Source organism: Danio rerio, chromosome 1, assembly GCF_052040795.2.
Source record: "Danio rerio strain M-AB ecotype USA chromosome 1, GRCz13ab, whole genome shotgun sequence".
Classification (NCBI taxonomy): Eukaryota; Metazoa; Chordata; class Actinopteri; order Cypriniformes; family Danionidae; genus Danio; species Danio rerio.
In genome coordinates, this window is record NC_141021.1 from 6,862,501 (window position 1) to 6,877,500 (window position 15,000).

At 34.9% G+C, this 15,000-nt stretch overlaps 1 protein-coding gene across 4 annotated transcripts in view; it reads right to left on the reverse strand.

The window, feature by feature from the left end:
- nrp2a (neuropilin 2a) overlaps positions 1–15,000 on the reverse strand; it is a 135,853-nt gene that overhangs the window by 42,591 nt on the left and 78,262 nt on the right. For all 4 annotated transcript variants that reach the window (XR_015475631.1, XM_087235393.1, NM_212965.1 and 1 more), the window contains 3 exon segments: positions 5,469–5,613; positions 3,929–4,278; positions 2,100–2,244 (listed from right to left, as the gene is read on the reverse strand). Coding sequence is in view for 3 of the 4 variants with exons in the window: in XM_087235393.1 (XP_087091519.1) it covers positions 2,100–2,244; positions 3,929–4,278; positions 5,469–5,613 (640 nt within the window). In the remaining variant the exon portion in view is untranslated.

Consider the following 15,000-nt stretch of genomic DNA (forward strand, 5'->3'; position numbering starts at 1 on the left):
AACCAAAAAAATAAACAAAACAAGGAAATCTGAAAAACGGAGAAGTACTGAACTACTAAAATGTATTTAATACTTTATTTAAAAGGTTTATTTGGTGATGGCAGCTTAAAGATGCCTCTCATGTGGAGAATGAAGTCACATGTATTGCTCAGGTGGGAGTTTTTCACAGACTTCAATAGAGTGTAAAAATCTTGTTGGTTCGGTGGGTCTCGTCTATCAAATATGATCTTTAATTTGTATTTTCTATTGGATTCAGATCAGGTGATTACCTGGGCCATTCTACAGCTTGATTTTATTTCTCTGAAAGCATTTGAGAGTTTCCTCGGCTGTGTTTTGGATCATTGTCTTGCTGAAATGTCCACTCTGGTTTCATCTTCATCATCCTGCTTATGTAGATGTTAGACTGAAGCAGCTGGTATTTATTTACAATGATGAAGGGGAGAGTTGCTTAAGAACTACTGAGAGATTTCAGCTGCTGTCTGGGCTTTCCATGCCTTTCTACACCTCCCTTTCTTCATGTGTTCACTACTTTTTCCCAGTGTCATTTCATTTTATTACACATAACTTTATTTCTAAAGTAGATTAGATTTGTTTTCTTTGCGTATATGGATTTCTTTGGTTGCTATCAACATCTGAAAATTTCAAGTCAAGAGCACCTTTCGAAGCATGTTTCCTGAGAAAAATGGTGATAAGTTTAATACTTATTTTCAATGCTGTAAATATGACTCAAAATAGCAGATTCAAATATTTTAATAGTCTATTCTTTACTTTATACACTTATGGCACATTTGAAATGTCCTGGATGAATACATTTTTATAAAAGTTGGGAAAAACATACTATTTTTAATGGTACTATTGCTTATAACCAGGGTCAGACAAAATCTGCAGAGAATTTTATAAAAAAATCTGCGGATTTATGCGGAATTATTTTAGGATTATCATAACTAAAAACTTAATATATGAAATGAAAATAATGAATTTAAATAGTGAATAAATATAAACTTGAACACATTTAAACAAGTAAATACATAGACTCAATGATGGGCTAAAAATCTGTGTAAATCTGTGGATTTCTGCATGCGCAGATTCCTTGTGGGCCTACTTATAACCTGTTTTCATAATGATAATAATAAGAAATGTGCCATCAAACCACAATAAAAACACATTCACAGGGGATATAATCAGAGAGAAGAACAAAATCTTAGGAGTTTCAAAACAAGTTAAAAAATTTTGTATGTCTGTATATGGTGTGAAATTATGGAACAGTCAGGAACAGATTCTCAAACAACGCCAGGATATTGATCAATTAAAAATTGTTTAAATATATGTTATTAAAGAAAGATAATGATTAATAGAGGTGATTGAAAAAGAACAAAATGTATCTCATGTAAAAAGAAGAGATACGTAAAAGAAGAAATACAGTACATTGAAGTAATAAACGAATGATGTGTGTATTAATAGGGTGCAAAAATAATAAGATTGCACTTCATCCTGCTCCATTTCAACCATGTTGAATTCTATTTTTTTTTAAATAATTGTTGTGTATGATTTTTCTGTTCAAAATAAATAAAACAAACCAATTCAAATAATTTCTTAAGAATGATGGCGAGTAATGATGCTGTAAATTCTGCAGTAAATGCTGGGATAGATTTCATTTAACAGTACAAATCAATTTTTCCATAATATTAGAGTTTTTTTATTATATAAAATAATCTTACCAAACTCAAAGCTTTCCTAGCAGAAGTGCTAAACAGCACACAACACTGAGAAGTAAGCTTCTTCCTTACAACACTCAGCCAGCCACCGATATCTAATGCTTGTTTTCCCCCATCCGCTTCTCTTAGAGACTATTACTGTTTCCATGTTTCTATTTTCTCTTCACATCAGTCTATCCATTTTTTTCGCTTTACTTCTCCCGACCAAAAAAATAAATAAAAACATTTGTTGGTGCTGCAATAGATTTCAGCTGACGGTGCAGCTCAGTGTCGGCGTGTAGACTGCGAATAAATTTCCAGCGTACAACTGGAACTGCCCAATCATCAACAAGTAATTCTGCTTATGATTTGACAACAGCGATGTACCTGAGGACTGTGTCTTACCTGGCAGGTTGCAGCCCAATACTTCCATTCTCATTCCGATGCCTGCCGGAGACCAGCGCTCTGGATAGATGCGGATAAACTGAGCTGGCAGCTCCTCAAACCGACGCAGCTCTGGGGTGTCGTAGTTCGTGTTCCCCTCAAACAGCTGCAGTGAAATAGAGGTTAGGGAATTTAGACGTCTGAACATGTATAAGAAGTATAGCTATCCTATAAAGGTAAAATAGTTTAGATAGTATGCCTCGTGTCCCATTTTGGAATGATTCCCTACTGGACAATCCAAGAAAATAGTATGAGAAAAGCATGGTTATAAATGAACGTGGCAGAAATGACACTGAAATGTCCCAAATATAAAAATTTAATTAAACACAATTAAACTAGACTGTCATGGCTGTCAGAATTAAAGATAAGTTAACATGAAAATAACAGCCATAACTGGACTCACTGATTCAAACGATCCAGTTAGAGCGAGTGTCAGATAAATGATTCACATAATCTATCAATTGATTCAAAATGACTCATTTCAGCAGTTCTGAACAGGCCTTTAAACCAATAAAATATATTAGTGTTTCATTCATTTTCTTATCAGCTTAGTCCCTTTATTAATATGGGGTCGCTACAGCAAAATGAACCGCCTATATTGTTCTTTAAATTTATAAAAATGAAAAAATTATTATATTTAAATTAATATTTTTTAAATGTAATGATATATATATATATATATATATATATATATATATATATATATATATATATATATATATATATATATATATATATATATATATATATATATATATATATATATATATATATATGCGTATTTATTTATTTATTAATTTTCCTTCGGCTTAGTTCTTTTATTCATCAGGCGTCACCAAAGCGGAATGAACCACCTACCCATCCAGTATATGCTTTACACAGCGGATACCCTTCAGGCGGCAACCCAGTTGGAGCGAGTGTCCAGTAAATGATTCACATAATTTATCAATTGATTCAAAATGACTCTTTTCAGTAGTTCTAAACAGGGCTTTAAACCAACAAAATAAATTATTTTTTAAATTGCTAAAAATTAAAATAAATAAATAAATAAATAAAAATAATAATAATAATATATTATAATATATACATATAAATTGCCATTTATTAAATTGACTGGTTCAAACAACTGATTCATTCAGGAATTATGTAAACCATTCTCTTATGAACGAAACATTAAATTAATGATTCATCTGATTTATTCAAAATTCCTCAGACATGTGGAGAATTTTAATAATATTCAGTTTAGCGACATATTGTATAATTACATTCTATAAATCCATCATCCTACCTTATTAATATCACCAACCCCAATACCCCAATTATCCCATAATTTTTTCAATAACTAATTAATCAATTTAATAGATTTAAGTCAGTTAAGTGATTAATCATTTCTTTAATTTAGGAGACAACAATGTTATTGCCTTGTTATTGCCTTGAAAGAAACAGGATCGATACAATTATTATTGGTTTAATCCTGATTCACTTGAGGCGACTGTAAAAAAGAGATCAAGAGCTAAATTAAAGATCATGAAGGACATCCACTAAATAATACCATTAGAACACTTAAGAGCACATTCAGTGAGACTAGTAAAGCCCCGGTGATCCACATAGAGATTTAGATGATCCTTTATCCCAACCGCTGTCAGGTGTTTTGATGAAGTGGTGTCATTTATATATGTTCTACTTATATAATTCTACTTCTTTTTCTTTTGCTGCTTCAATAGATAATAATAAACAATAAAAAGCATTATAGGGACACTTTAAGAGTATGCATTGGACAGATGTTATACCTTAGGCATGCTAGTCTTGCTATCTATTACAAAGTTCCAGTCTTTCCCGTTCAGGCTGTGTGCGAGGCGGTACTTCCGTACGAAAGCCCGGTTCTCTGAGCTGGTTCCTCCATCACCACTCCGCGCTCCTTGAGTTATCACTCCACGCACCGTCCGGGGTGTCCCGAGGTCCACCTGGAGCCACTCTTCTCCAGCTATAGGCTGAGCAGGACTGGGAAACCATCCTGATCGACTGGCCACCAGACGAGCCGCTCCAGGGCTCCAGTGGAGGTCCCGCATTGAGGAGGCTGAGATCTGGGAGTCCGGGAGGAGTCCTGACAACATTCCCTGGAGCTCTGAACAAGGAGCATCTGACAAAAAAAAAGACAATGAGCCTTCAAATGATGAACGCTCTCACAATGTGTGCAAAATGTGTTTAAATAGGTGCTGCAATTACATTAATTACAATGTAAACCTATCACTGTAAAAGTTCTGGTCACCTTAAATTTTCAAGCTAAATCGAATTAAGTCCATTGAACTTATATTATGTTAAACTGACTTAAAACAGCTTGTGTAACTTATAAAAATAAGTTAAAACATGATTAACTTAAGTTACAATGACTTAAAAATAAATGCTGTCAGGACTAATTGATCATGTACGTTTTTACAGTGTACTATGTACTATGTTTTATATGTTTTAACGGGTAGTTTGAATGGAGTTTAGACATATTACATTATAAATTATGAACTAGCAGTTGAATATTATATATTACACTCTCAGAAATAAAGTTATGCATCTTGTCACTTTGGTGGTCCCTTGTCAAAAGGTACACGTTTGTACTCAAAAGGTTCATACTGGTACCTCAAAAGTACATATTAGTACCTTCATATTTTAAGAGGAAAACTTTTGTACTTTTTAGGTACTAATATGTACCCTTGAGGTATTAATATGGACCTTTCAGGTACAAATTTGTACCTTTTGAAAAGGTACCACCACAGTGAAAACTCTTGTACCTTTATTTTTGAGAGTGTTGGGGTGCATTTGATTTAGGACACTGCCACTGGCTTCGCTGTAAATTTGAGGTTAAAAAAAGAAAGATTACCTCTGTAAGGTTGACTGTATTACATTTGGATATTGATCAACATGACAAAACAACAACAAAAATAAATGCTGTACTTCTTTTTTGACTTTTTATAAATTATAAAGATTTATAAAAATCTAAATAAACATAAGAATAAATTTCATATTATTTTAAGAGGAATACTTGAGGTTTACTTAAAGGTGACATATACTGCATTGGTTTTTTAAGTTCAAGAGTTCACACAGCTGATGATTGATTATAAAGCTTGTTTGGCATGCTGTGCCAAACAAACTCCCCTCTCGCCTTGCAACGGGAGAGCGCCCAGGGCTCGAGGATCTTATAAGCTCAGGGCTCTCTCCCAGGACAGCACGCCAAACTAGCTTTATTATCAATCATCAGCTAAGTGTGAACTCTTGAAAGATGTATCATATGATATGTATGGTATAATGAAAAGAGATGATGCGAAAATAAACATTCACCTGTAATCTGGCAGCCATAAAGCTCAAAGCGCAGTGCAATGCCATTGTTCCACGTCTGTGGTCGAATGCGGACAAAGCGGGCCAGAACAGGCTGAGGGATACGATTCAAAACCACCTCCGACGGGTCAGTGTTGGCATGGAAAATCTGCAAAAGAAAGAAAACAAACAGCACTGATTACTTTTGGGAAACTGTTCAATGAAACCTCTTTTTTTCACAAAAACAAATTCCTCTTTAGGGCTACATGGTGATGCAGTGCTTAAAACGATAACCTCACAGTAAGAAGGTTTCTAGTTCGAGCCTCGGCTGGGTCAGTAGGCATTTCTGTGTGGAGTTTGCATGTTCTCCCTGTGTTGACGTGGATTTCCTCCGGGTGACCCAGTTTCCCCCACAGTCCAAAGACATGCTTAATAGGTGAATTGGGTAGGCTAAATTGATCCGTAGTGTGTGTGTGTGAGTGTGTATGTTTCCCTGTGATGGGTGATGGGTGTAAAATATATGCTGGATAAGTTGGTGGTTCATTCCACTGTGGTGACCTCAGATGAATAAACAGACTAAACCGAAAATAAATTGAATGAATGAATGAATGATATTCTTCTTTAGAAACGCACTGAGAACTTGCGTCATACTGTACTCAAACATATATCCCGTATTAAACTGTGCCACTTGTTTCGCGACCTGAACAGTAATGAAATGTCAACCTATGAGGAAAGATGATCTTTTTTTTACCCCTGCAGATGACAAAATCATAGACATATATTAAAGTAGGGTGCCAAGCTATAAGCGTATCCTGCAACTACAACACCCTAGCAACATCTTAACAACCAGTAGTTGCTTAGCAACACTCCTCAGAAAATGTGGCTTCAGTAAATGTAAACATTTTTTCTTTCTTTTCCAAAGACAGGCTTTAAAACACAGAGTAAATTAAAGGTGGGGACTTTAAAAAATGCTGTGATAAACCTCACTCTCTAGTTCAAATACCTCAGAACCACAAGAGATCCTACAGTTTCTCTGTAAAGCATGATAAGAGCTAGATTAAACTGTAGACCAGTGAAAAATCACCATAGATAAGAAAGCAACTTCCCATGCAGAGTCGGATGGTTGTCAGATAAGTGAAATGACTCCAAAATTGAGGAAAAAATAAAAAAAACATGACGTGCGTGAGAATAAGATTATATAATGCTATCATGACAAAGGTTTAGGAAGAATTATGACTGTTTAAATAAATTAACAATATTCCTAAACTTTTTAAAAGCAGCATTGAGTGATCATCAAAGATTTGTGGCATGATTCGGTTGATCATTTCTGATGGTTTAATTGATACACATTCAAAATAAATATGTGTTTAGCATGTCAATTTTTAATCAAACATAGCAAGACGAAATTAGTATCAAACTGCAGTTTGTCCATTACAAATTGTTCTATTGACCGTCAACAGGATTGAGAGAGAAAGTCAAACAAAGCAAAATAAAAGTTAAACCAGCTGTCTTGTTTCTCTGTGCAACACACATTAGCCCCTTTCACACATACAGACCTTTCCGGAAAATTACCGGCAATTTTCCGGAAAGGTTGTATGTGTGAACAGGTCCTTTTTGAAAATACCGGTAAATTCGTTCTGGCTATTTTCCGGAAAGAGAAGTTGTAACATTACTGGCAATTTGCCGGAATGCTGCGCTGTGTGAATGCAGAAGGAAGATTGACGGAATAAGCGTTTGCACATCTAGAACGTGCTGACGTGAGACGTCCGTTTTAGCCAATCACAACAGTCAGATGCTTTTACGTCCGCGCGGTTTATGAGAATAAAAGCCTTTGAATATTTTTCCAGACACATTTAGCTGCTAGAAGTTAGTCAGATCACGTTTATATGTTCTTCCTAATGCCAACTGTGTAAATAATCATCGATGAGATGCTTATGACAAGCCTTTTGCAGCCTTGTGTCTTTTTCAAAATAAATATTCAATTTATAATCAGACTATAAGCTTGTTCACTTTTTGCCCTTATATATTGCCATCTCTTCTAGTATCTATGATATGTTCACTCTCGTTGATTGGTCTATTATCTTCCCTCTCATTTAACCTCTGTCTTCCTCTTCATCGTTATCCATGAACTGCCACAATTCTTTGCCACAGAGTTGGACGGCTGAGTGCGTCTTATTGCAGTGTCTGTAAAGGGGTCATCCGTCTAGTCGCTGTCTGTCTGACTGGCTTCAGCAGACACAACATGCTCGAGATCAGCATTTAAAAAAAAAGGGGGATCGAGAAACCTTCCCCCACATCTCAAGCCTTCCGTCACTGCATCATTGAAGCATTATGAGTGTGTTCCTCTGTGAGTGTGTCCAATTCCCCGACTGGGAATAAACACACACTCACACTGGGTTGATAAAGCATGTGTAGCCTTGAGCGTGCAGCCCAGAAAAGGGATTCTTCCATATGGATTACTCTGCCTGGAGACGTAACTCTCGCTGGGACGTGACTTGTGGCCACTGGATGGAGGAGATGAGGCGAACAATGGGGATGGATGAGGTTTAGGCCTTGAGGAAGGAGGGCAGTATATATAAATTGATCCCATTAATCAATGATCAACACAAATGTGTCAAGAATGTACAAAAATGATTTTTCAGAGTTTTCAGTGGGCACCTTTTATGTCAAAACAACATCAAAAAATCTAATGTTTGCGTAAAATAAATGTCAAAATAGATTACTGATGTCAAAACAACATCAAATTGACGTCTAACATTGACATTAAAAATGTCAAAAAACGATTACCTTTCTGTAAACTACCTTTATGTCTAAATGATGTAATGTCAAAAATCGATTAACGTCCTGTCAAATTGACATCTAAAAATTGACATCAAATTGACATCAAATTGACATCTAAAACTGACATAAAAAACATGCAAAAAAGTAATTGCTGGCCTGTAAACTACTGTGATGTCAAAACAATATCAAACAGACGTCTGACATTGACACAAAAAATGTCAAAAAATTATTACCTTTCTGTAAACTACAGTGATGTCAAAACAACATCAAATTAACATCAAACATTGATGTAAAAAATACGCCTAAAATCGATTACTTTTTTGTAAACTACTGTATGTCAAAACAACATTAAATTAACATCTAACAATGACGTAACATGTAAAAAATCGATAACTGTCCTGTAAACTACAGTGATGTCAAAACAACATCAAATTGACATCTATCATTGACGTAAAAAGACACCAAAAATCGATTACCGTCCTGTAAACTACAGTGATGTCTAAACAACATCAAACTAACATCTAACAATGACGTAACATGTAAAAAAATCTATTACCGTCCTGTAAACTACCATGATGTCATAACGACATCTAATTGAAATTGAAATTGACATCTAACAATAATATAATGCCAAAAATTGATTTTTTTTTCTTGTAAAAAGAAAAAACTTTGTTCTTGTGACAGTACCTTTATGTCAAAACAAAATCAAATTAAAATCTAACAATGATGTAAGATGTCATTCATTCATTTACTTGTCGGCTTAGTCCCTTTATTTATCCGGGCTCGCCACAGCGGAATGAACCGCCAACTTATCCAGCAAGTTTTTTACGCAGCAGATGCCCTTCCAGCCGCAACCCATCTCTGGGAAAATGATTTAAGATGTAAAAAAATGTATTAATGTCCTGTAAAGTACCGCGATGTCAAAACAACATAAAATTGACATTTTACATTGACGTAAAAAGACTTTCACCAAAATCGATTATCTTCCTGTAAACTACCGTAATGTCAAAACATCAAATTAATATCTAACAATGATGTAACATGTAAAAAATCTATTACCGTCCTGTAAACTACTGTGATGTCAAAACAACATCAAATTAACATCTAACAATGACGTAACATGTAAATAATTGATTACTGTCCTGTAAAGTACCGTGAAGTCAAAACAACATCAAATTGACATCTAACAATGATTAAACATGTAAAAAAAAAAATTGATTACTGTCCTGTAAACAACCTTTATGCCAAAACAACTTCAAACTAACATCTAACAATAACGTAACTTCAAAATTGATTACCGTCCTGTAATATACTGGGATGTCAAAACAACATCAAATTAAAATCAAACATTGACATAAAAAGATCAAAAATCGATTACAGTCCTGTAAACTACCTTTAAGTCAAAATAACATCAAATTGACACCTAAAACTGCCAAAAACACGTAAAAAAGCAATTACTGTCCTGTAAACTACTGTGATGTCAAAATAACAACAAATTAAAACCCAACACTGCTGTTAAAAGACACCAAAAATTGATTACTGTCCTGTAAACTACCATGATGTCAAAACGACTTGAAATTGACCTAGCCAGAGGATTAAACCAGCGACCTTCCTGCTGTGAGGCGACAGTGCTAACCACTGAGCCACCGTGTCACCGCTGTATATATTATATGATTGGAAAAAAATCCAAATGGAAAATAATCCAGTTCACAGATTTTCAGTAGAGGCTTATACAAACCCAACATGCTTCACACCAAAATGAAACAAACTACCTATAGAGCTATAAGTCTTTAAACCTCCAAGCTTTTCAGTGTGGTAAACAAGATCCAAATCTGCCTGCCAACAGTAGAGTTGGTGGCGGGACGGTCCGCCCATCCAGCTGAAGTAGAGCACTTGCTGGGGTAACTAAATAATTAAAGCTGCCATGTTGTGTGTCTACAAGTGATAGATCATGAAATTATAAAGAGGCTTTGGGCTGTCCCTTCAGTGCTGGAGGTGAAGGGTCCGTCTCTACCCCTGGGTCGTTTAGAACAGACGTCCCATGCAGACTGTGGGAGGACAAAAGGTCTGGAGGTGTTTAAGTATTGATGGACGTCGTGAAAGTGCACGAAGAGCCAAAGAAAGTCAAGGAAACAACTAAATGGGTCTTTTGCTGTGAAATAGACAACCTCTGATGGATGATGGTCCATTTGGTGAAGTATCTGATGTGGATAAAATGTTTTTTGTCTCATGTTAGATTATATTATGGAAAGAAAAAGTACCTTTAATGAATACTTTTCATTAATATTTAATGTCTATTAATTCATGGATGAATAATTCATTCAGATTTCCCTTTTTTCCTGAATGTCTTTAGACTTAAATTATTTACCTTGAGCACCTTGGAGTGCTGATGAATTTAATACATAAGAAAAAAAAGTATATTTATATATATATATATATATATATATATATATATATATATATATATATATATATATATATATATATATATATATATATATATATATATATATATGTGTGTGTGTGTGTGTGTGTGTGTGTGTGTGTGTGTGTGTGTGTGTGTGTGTGTGTGTTTTAAACATTTTAATTATATTTTTTATTTTATATTATTTAATTGTAAGTGTGGTTTAATGATTATTTAATGATAGCTCAAATAAAATAAAATATATATTTTTAATAATATAAATAAATATAATAAATATAATAAATAATAATAATATAAATTAAATTAAGGTAAATAAAAAATGTAATTAAATATTTTTTATAAAAAGTTTTAAATTAAAAAATAAAATAATTGTAAAATAAAATTAAAAACTAAATCAAAAATAAAATAAAATAAAATAACATAAAATAAAAAATAAATAAAATATTTTTATTACAAATTAAATGAAATCTTTTAAATAAAAAATCATTAAAATAAAAATCAAATTACATTAAATAAAATAAAAATAAAAAAGTAAAATGTTATTAAATTAAAATAAAACTATCAATACATTAAAATTATTAAATAAAAATAATTAAATAAAATTAAATAATAGTAATATACTATATATATATATATATATATAAATATATATATATATATATATATATATATATATATATATATATATATATATATATATATATATATATATATATATATATATATATATATATATATTAAAAAACAAACCATTACAAATCAATTTCATGAGCATTTATGCTGTATTTTTATGAAATTTTGTGTATTTTTTTATGGTATATTAAAGACCAGAGTGAAAAGTTATATTTACTAGATCAACCAGCTGAACCAGTACCAAACCAGTACTAACTCGTATAACCTCTAAAACGACAGCTCCTGCCAATGAGCCTTTCTTGTATAATCAAATCTTTGTTTTTTGTTTTTCTCTTTGTCCACCTGTTTTCCCTCTCTCTTCTCCAGATGAAGATGTTGACAGTAAAAGCTGGTTCCGCTTGTCGGATCACCAGCCTTAAGCATCATCCTGAAGAGCAGGAAAACAGACAGTGTGTGCAGTGTGTGTGTGTGTGCGTGTGAATGAACACTGAAGTGCTCTCACTAGTGAGCAACCCCTGCTCCCCCTCCAGTGCGCTTTCTCTCAGTGGAAGAAAAAAATGACAAGACATTTGGACTCATCTTTCTCATTTTTCTCTTTGTGTTCCTCCTTCCATCCTTTTTAACTCTCCCAGTCGTCAGCTTTCTGTCACGGGCGGCACACGCACAGGCTAAATGGCTTTATATGCTATATTCATCATGTTTCAAGTGAGTGTGTGACAGATTTATTACTTGCTCTCCATAAGGGATTTATAAGAATTTCAATAATAAATGGCATATGTTGCCATTTTTTCAAGCAAACGGGAACCTTTTTGCTATTTAGCATAGAGCAAATGTGTTTATGCAATATTACTGAGTGGAATATCAAATGTTATGATGTTTTTGCATTACGTTTACTGGATGCAGTATATAAAATCAGGGAAAAAATGGAATGTTTGGGAGATTTTCATGCTCAGAATTGAGATACATAGGAGCAAAAAATAACTAATCAATTTCTAATGAGCAAAATTAAGTCATTTAAAGTGCGAGAAGTCATTTCAGAAATACAGTGCTTCAGGAAAATATTCATAGCGCTTCACCTTTTTTGTTTATGTTACAGTCTTATTCCAAAATGGATTCAATAAATTTATTTCCTTAAAATTCTACACACAATACCCGATAATAGCAATGGTAAAAAAACTTTCTTGAAATTGTTGCAAATTTATTAAAAATCAAAAACCTGAAAAATCACATGTACATCAGTATTCAAAGTCTTTGTCATGCCGCTCTAAATTGATCTCAGGTACATTCTGTTTGCACTGTTCATTCTTGAAATGTTTCAGCAGCTTCACTGGAGTGCACCTGTGGTCAATTTAGTTGATTGGACATGATTTGAAAAGGCATACGCCTGTCTATATAAGGTCCCAGGGTTGACAGTGCATGTCAAAGCACAAACCAAGCATGAAGACAAAGGAATTGTCTGTAGACCCCTGAGAAAGGATTGTCTCGAGGCACAAGGCTGGGGAAGGTTACAGAAACATTTCTGCTGCTCTGAAAGTTCCAATGAGCACAGCGGCCTCCAACATCCATGAGTGGAAGATGTTTGGAACCAGCAGGACTCTTCCTAGAGCTGGCAGCCATCTAAGCTGAGTGATCGGGGGGGGAAAGGGCCTAAGTCAGGGAGGTGATCAATAACCCGATGGTCACTCTGTCTGAGCTCAAGCGTTCTTCTGTGGAGAGAGGAGAATCTTACAGAAGGACAACCATCCGTGCAGCAATCCACCAATCAGGCCTGTATGGTAGGGTGGCCAGACGGAAGCCACACTCCGCCTGGAATTTGCAAAAAGGCATCTGAAGGACTCTCAGACCATAAGAAACTAAATTCTCTGGTCTGATGAGACTAAAATGGAACTCTTTGGAGTGAACGCCAGGTGTTACATTTGGAGAAAACCAGACACCGCTCATCACCAGGCTTATACCATCCTTACAGTAAAGCATGGTGGTGGCAGCATCATGCTGTAGGGATGTTTTGCAGCAGCAGGAACTGGAAGACTAGTGAGGAAAGAGGGAAAGATGAATGCAGCAATGTACAGAGACATCCTGAATGAAAACCTGCTTCAGAGTGCTCTTGACCTCAGACTGGAGCGATGGTTCATCTTCCAGCAGGAAAATGACCTAAAGCACACCGCCAAAATATCAATGGAGTGGCTTCTCAACAACTCGGTGAATGTGTTTGAGTGGCCCAGCCAGGGCCCAGATCTAAATTCTATTGAACATCTCTGGAGAGATCTGAAAATGGCTGTACACCGTCGCTTCCTATCCAACCTGATAGAGCTTGAAAGGTACTGCAAAGAGGAATGGGCAATAATTCCCAAAGACAGGTGAGCCAAGCTTCAAAAAGACTTGAGGCTGTAATTGCTGCAAGAGGTGCAACAACAAAGTATTGAGAAAAGGCTGCGAATAATAAACCTAACTATGAACTTAATAACTATTAATAAGCAGCAAATTAGTTGTTGAGTAAGCAAAAAAAATTGAATTAATAGTTTGTAAATGCTTTAAATGTTAATAATACTAACCATTATTTTGTGAGCGGGTCACTAAACTGTTTAACAGTTTACATGCCAAACCCTATAATGAAAGTGCCCTGACAGCAGGATTTGGTCTGGGTCTGTAATCCCAGTCCAATCTACACATCAATACTACTTTCATGTGCCACGTCTTCCCAAACAGCAGACTAATCTTTTAATCAAAAGCAGATCCACTAAAAAGAGGAGCGAAAGGTTAATCCTTGCACTTTTATTACACGCTGTCCCTTGGTGTAAAGTAGAGTTAAAATGCATAAGCATCTTTGCGCGGTTCTGATTAAACTGTGGCCGACACGGTTATAGTGGGATTAGTTGTCACGAAATGAGAAAGGCGAAGTTTCAAGCAACGGACAGCGTCAAAACAAGCAGAGATTAGCATGTCATTGGGCAGGAGCGACGGCTAAATGAAGCGACGGCGGCTGATTGATGCTTTAATTACTAGTTAACCAAACATAAGCGTTTCTGTCTGATTGGCTCAGTTGTGTCCTTATCAAAATTTGACTTTGCCACAATAATCTTCACAAGCCTAAATGCACCCTTTCCTGCTTAAATGGCATTTGATGGAAGTTTTCCAAAGCTCTGTGACTGAATTGTGGAAAAATCTGCATTCATAATTAGGGGGCGTGTCCAGGATTTCCTAATTTAAATGGCAAAAAAAGAATTTATAAAAATAGAGTCTGGCTGTATATATATATATATATATATATATATATATATATATATATATATGTAAATATAAATATAAATATATATGTGTATATATATATATATATATATATATATATATATATATATATATATATATATATATCGGCCACTTTATTAGGTACACCTGTCCAACTGCTCGTTAACGCAAATTTCTAATCAGCCAGTCACATGGCAGCAACTCGATGCATAGTCAAGACGATCTGCTGCAGTTCAAATTGAGCATCAGAATGGGAAAGAAAGATAATTTAAGAGACTTTGAATGTGGCATGGTTGTTGTTGCCAGATGGGTTGGTCTGAGTATTTTAGAAACTGCTGAACTACTGGGATTTTCACGCACAACCATCTCTAGGGTTTACAGAGGATGGTCGGAAAAAGAGAAAATATCCAGTGAGCGGCAGTTCTGTGGGTGCAAATGCCTTGTTGGTGCCAGGGGAGATTGGCCAGATGA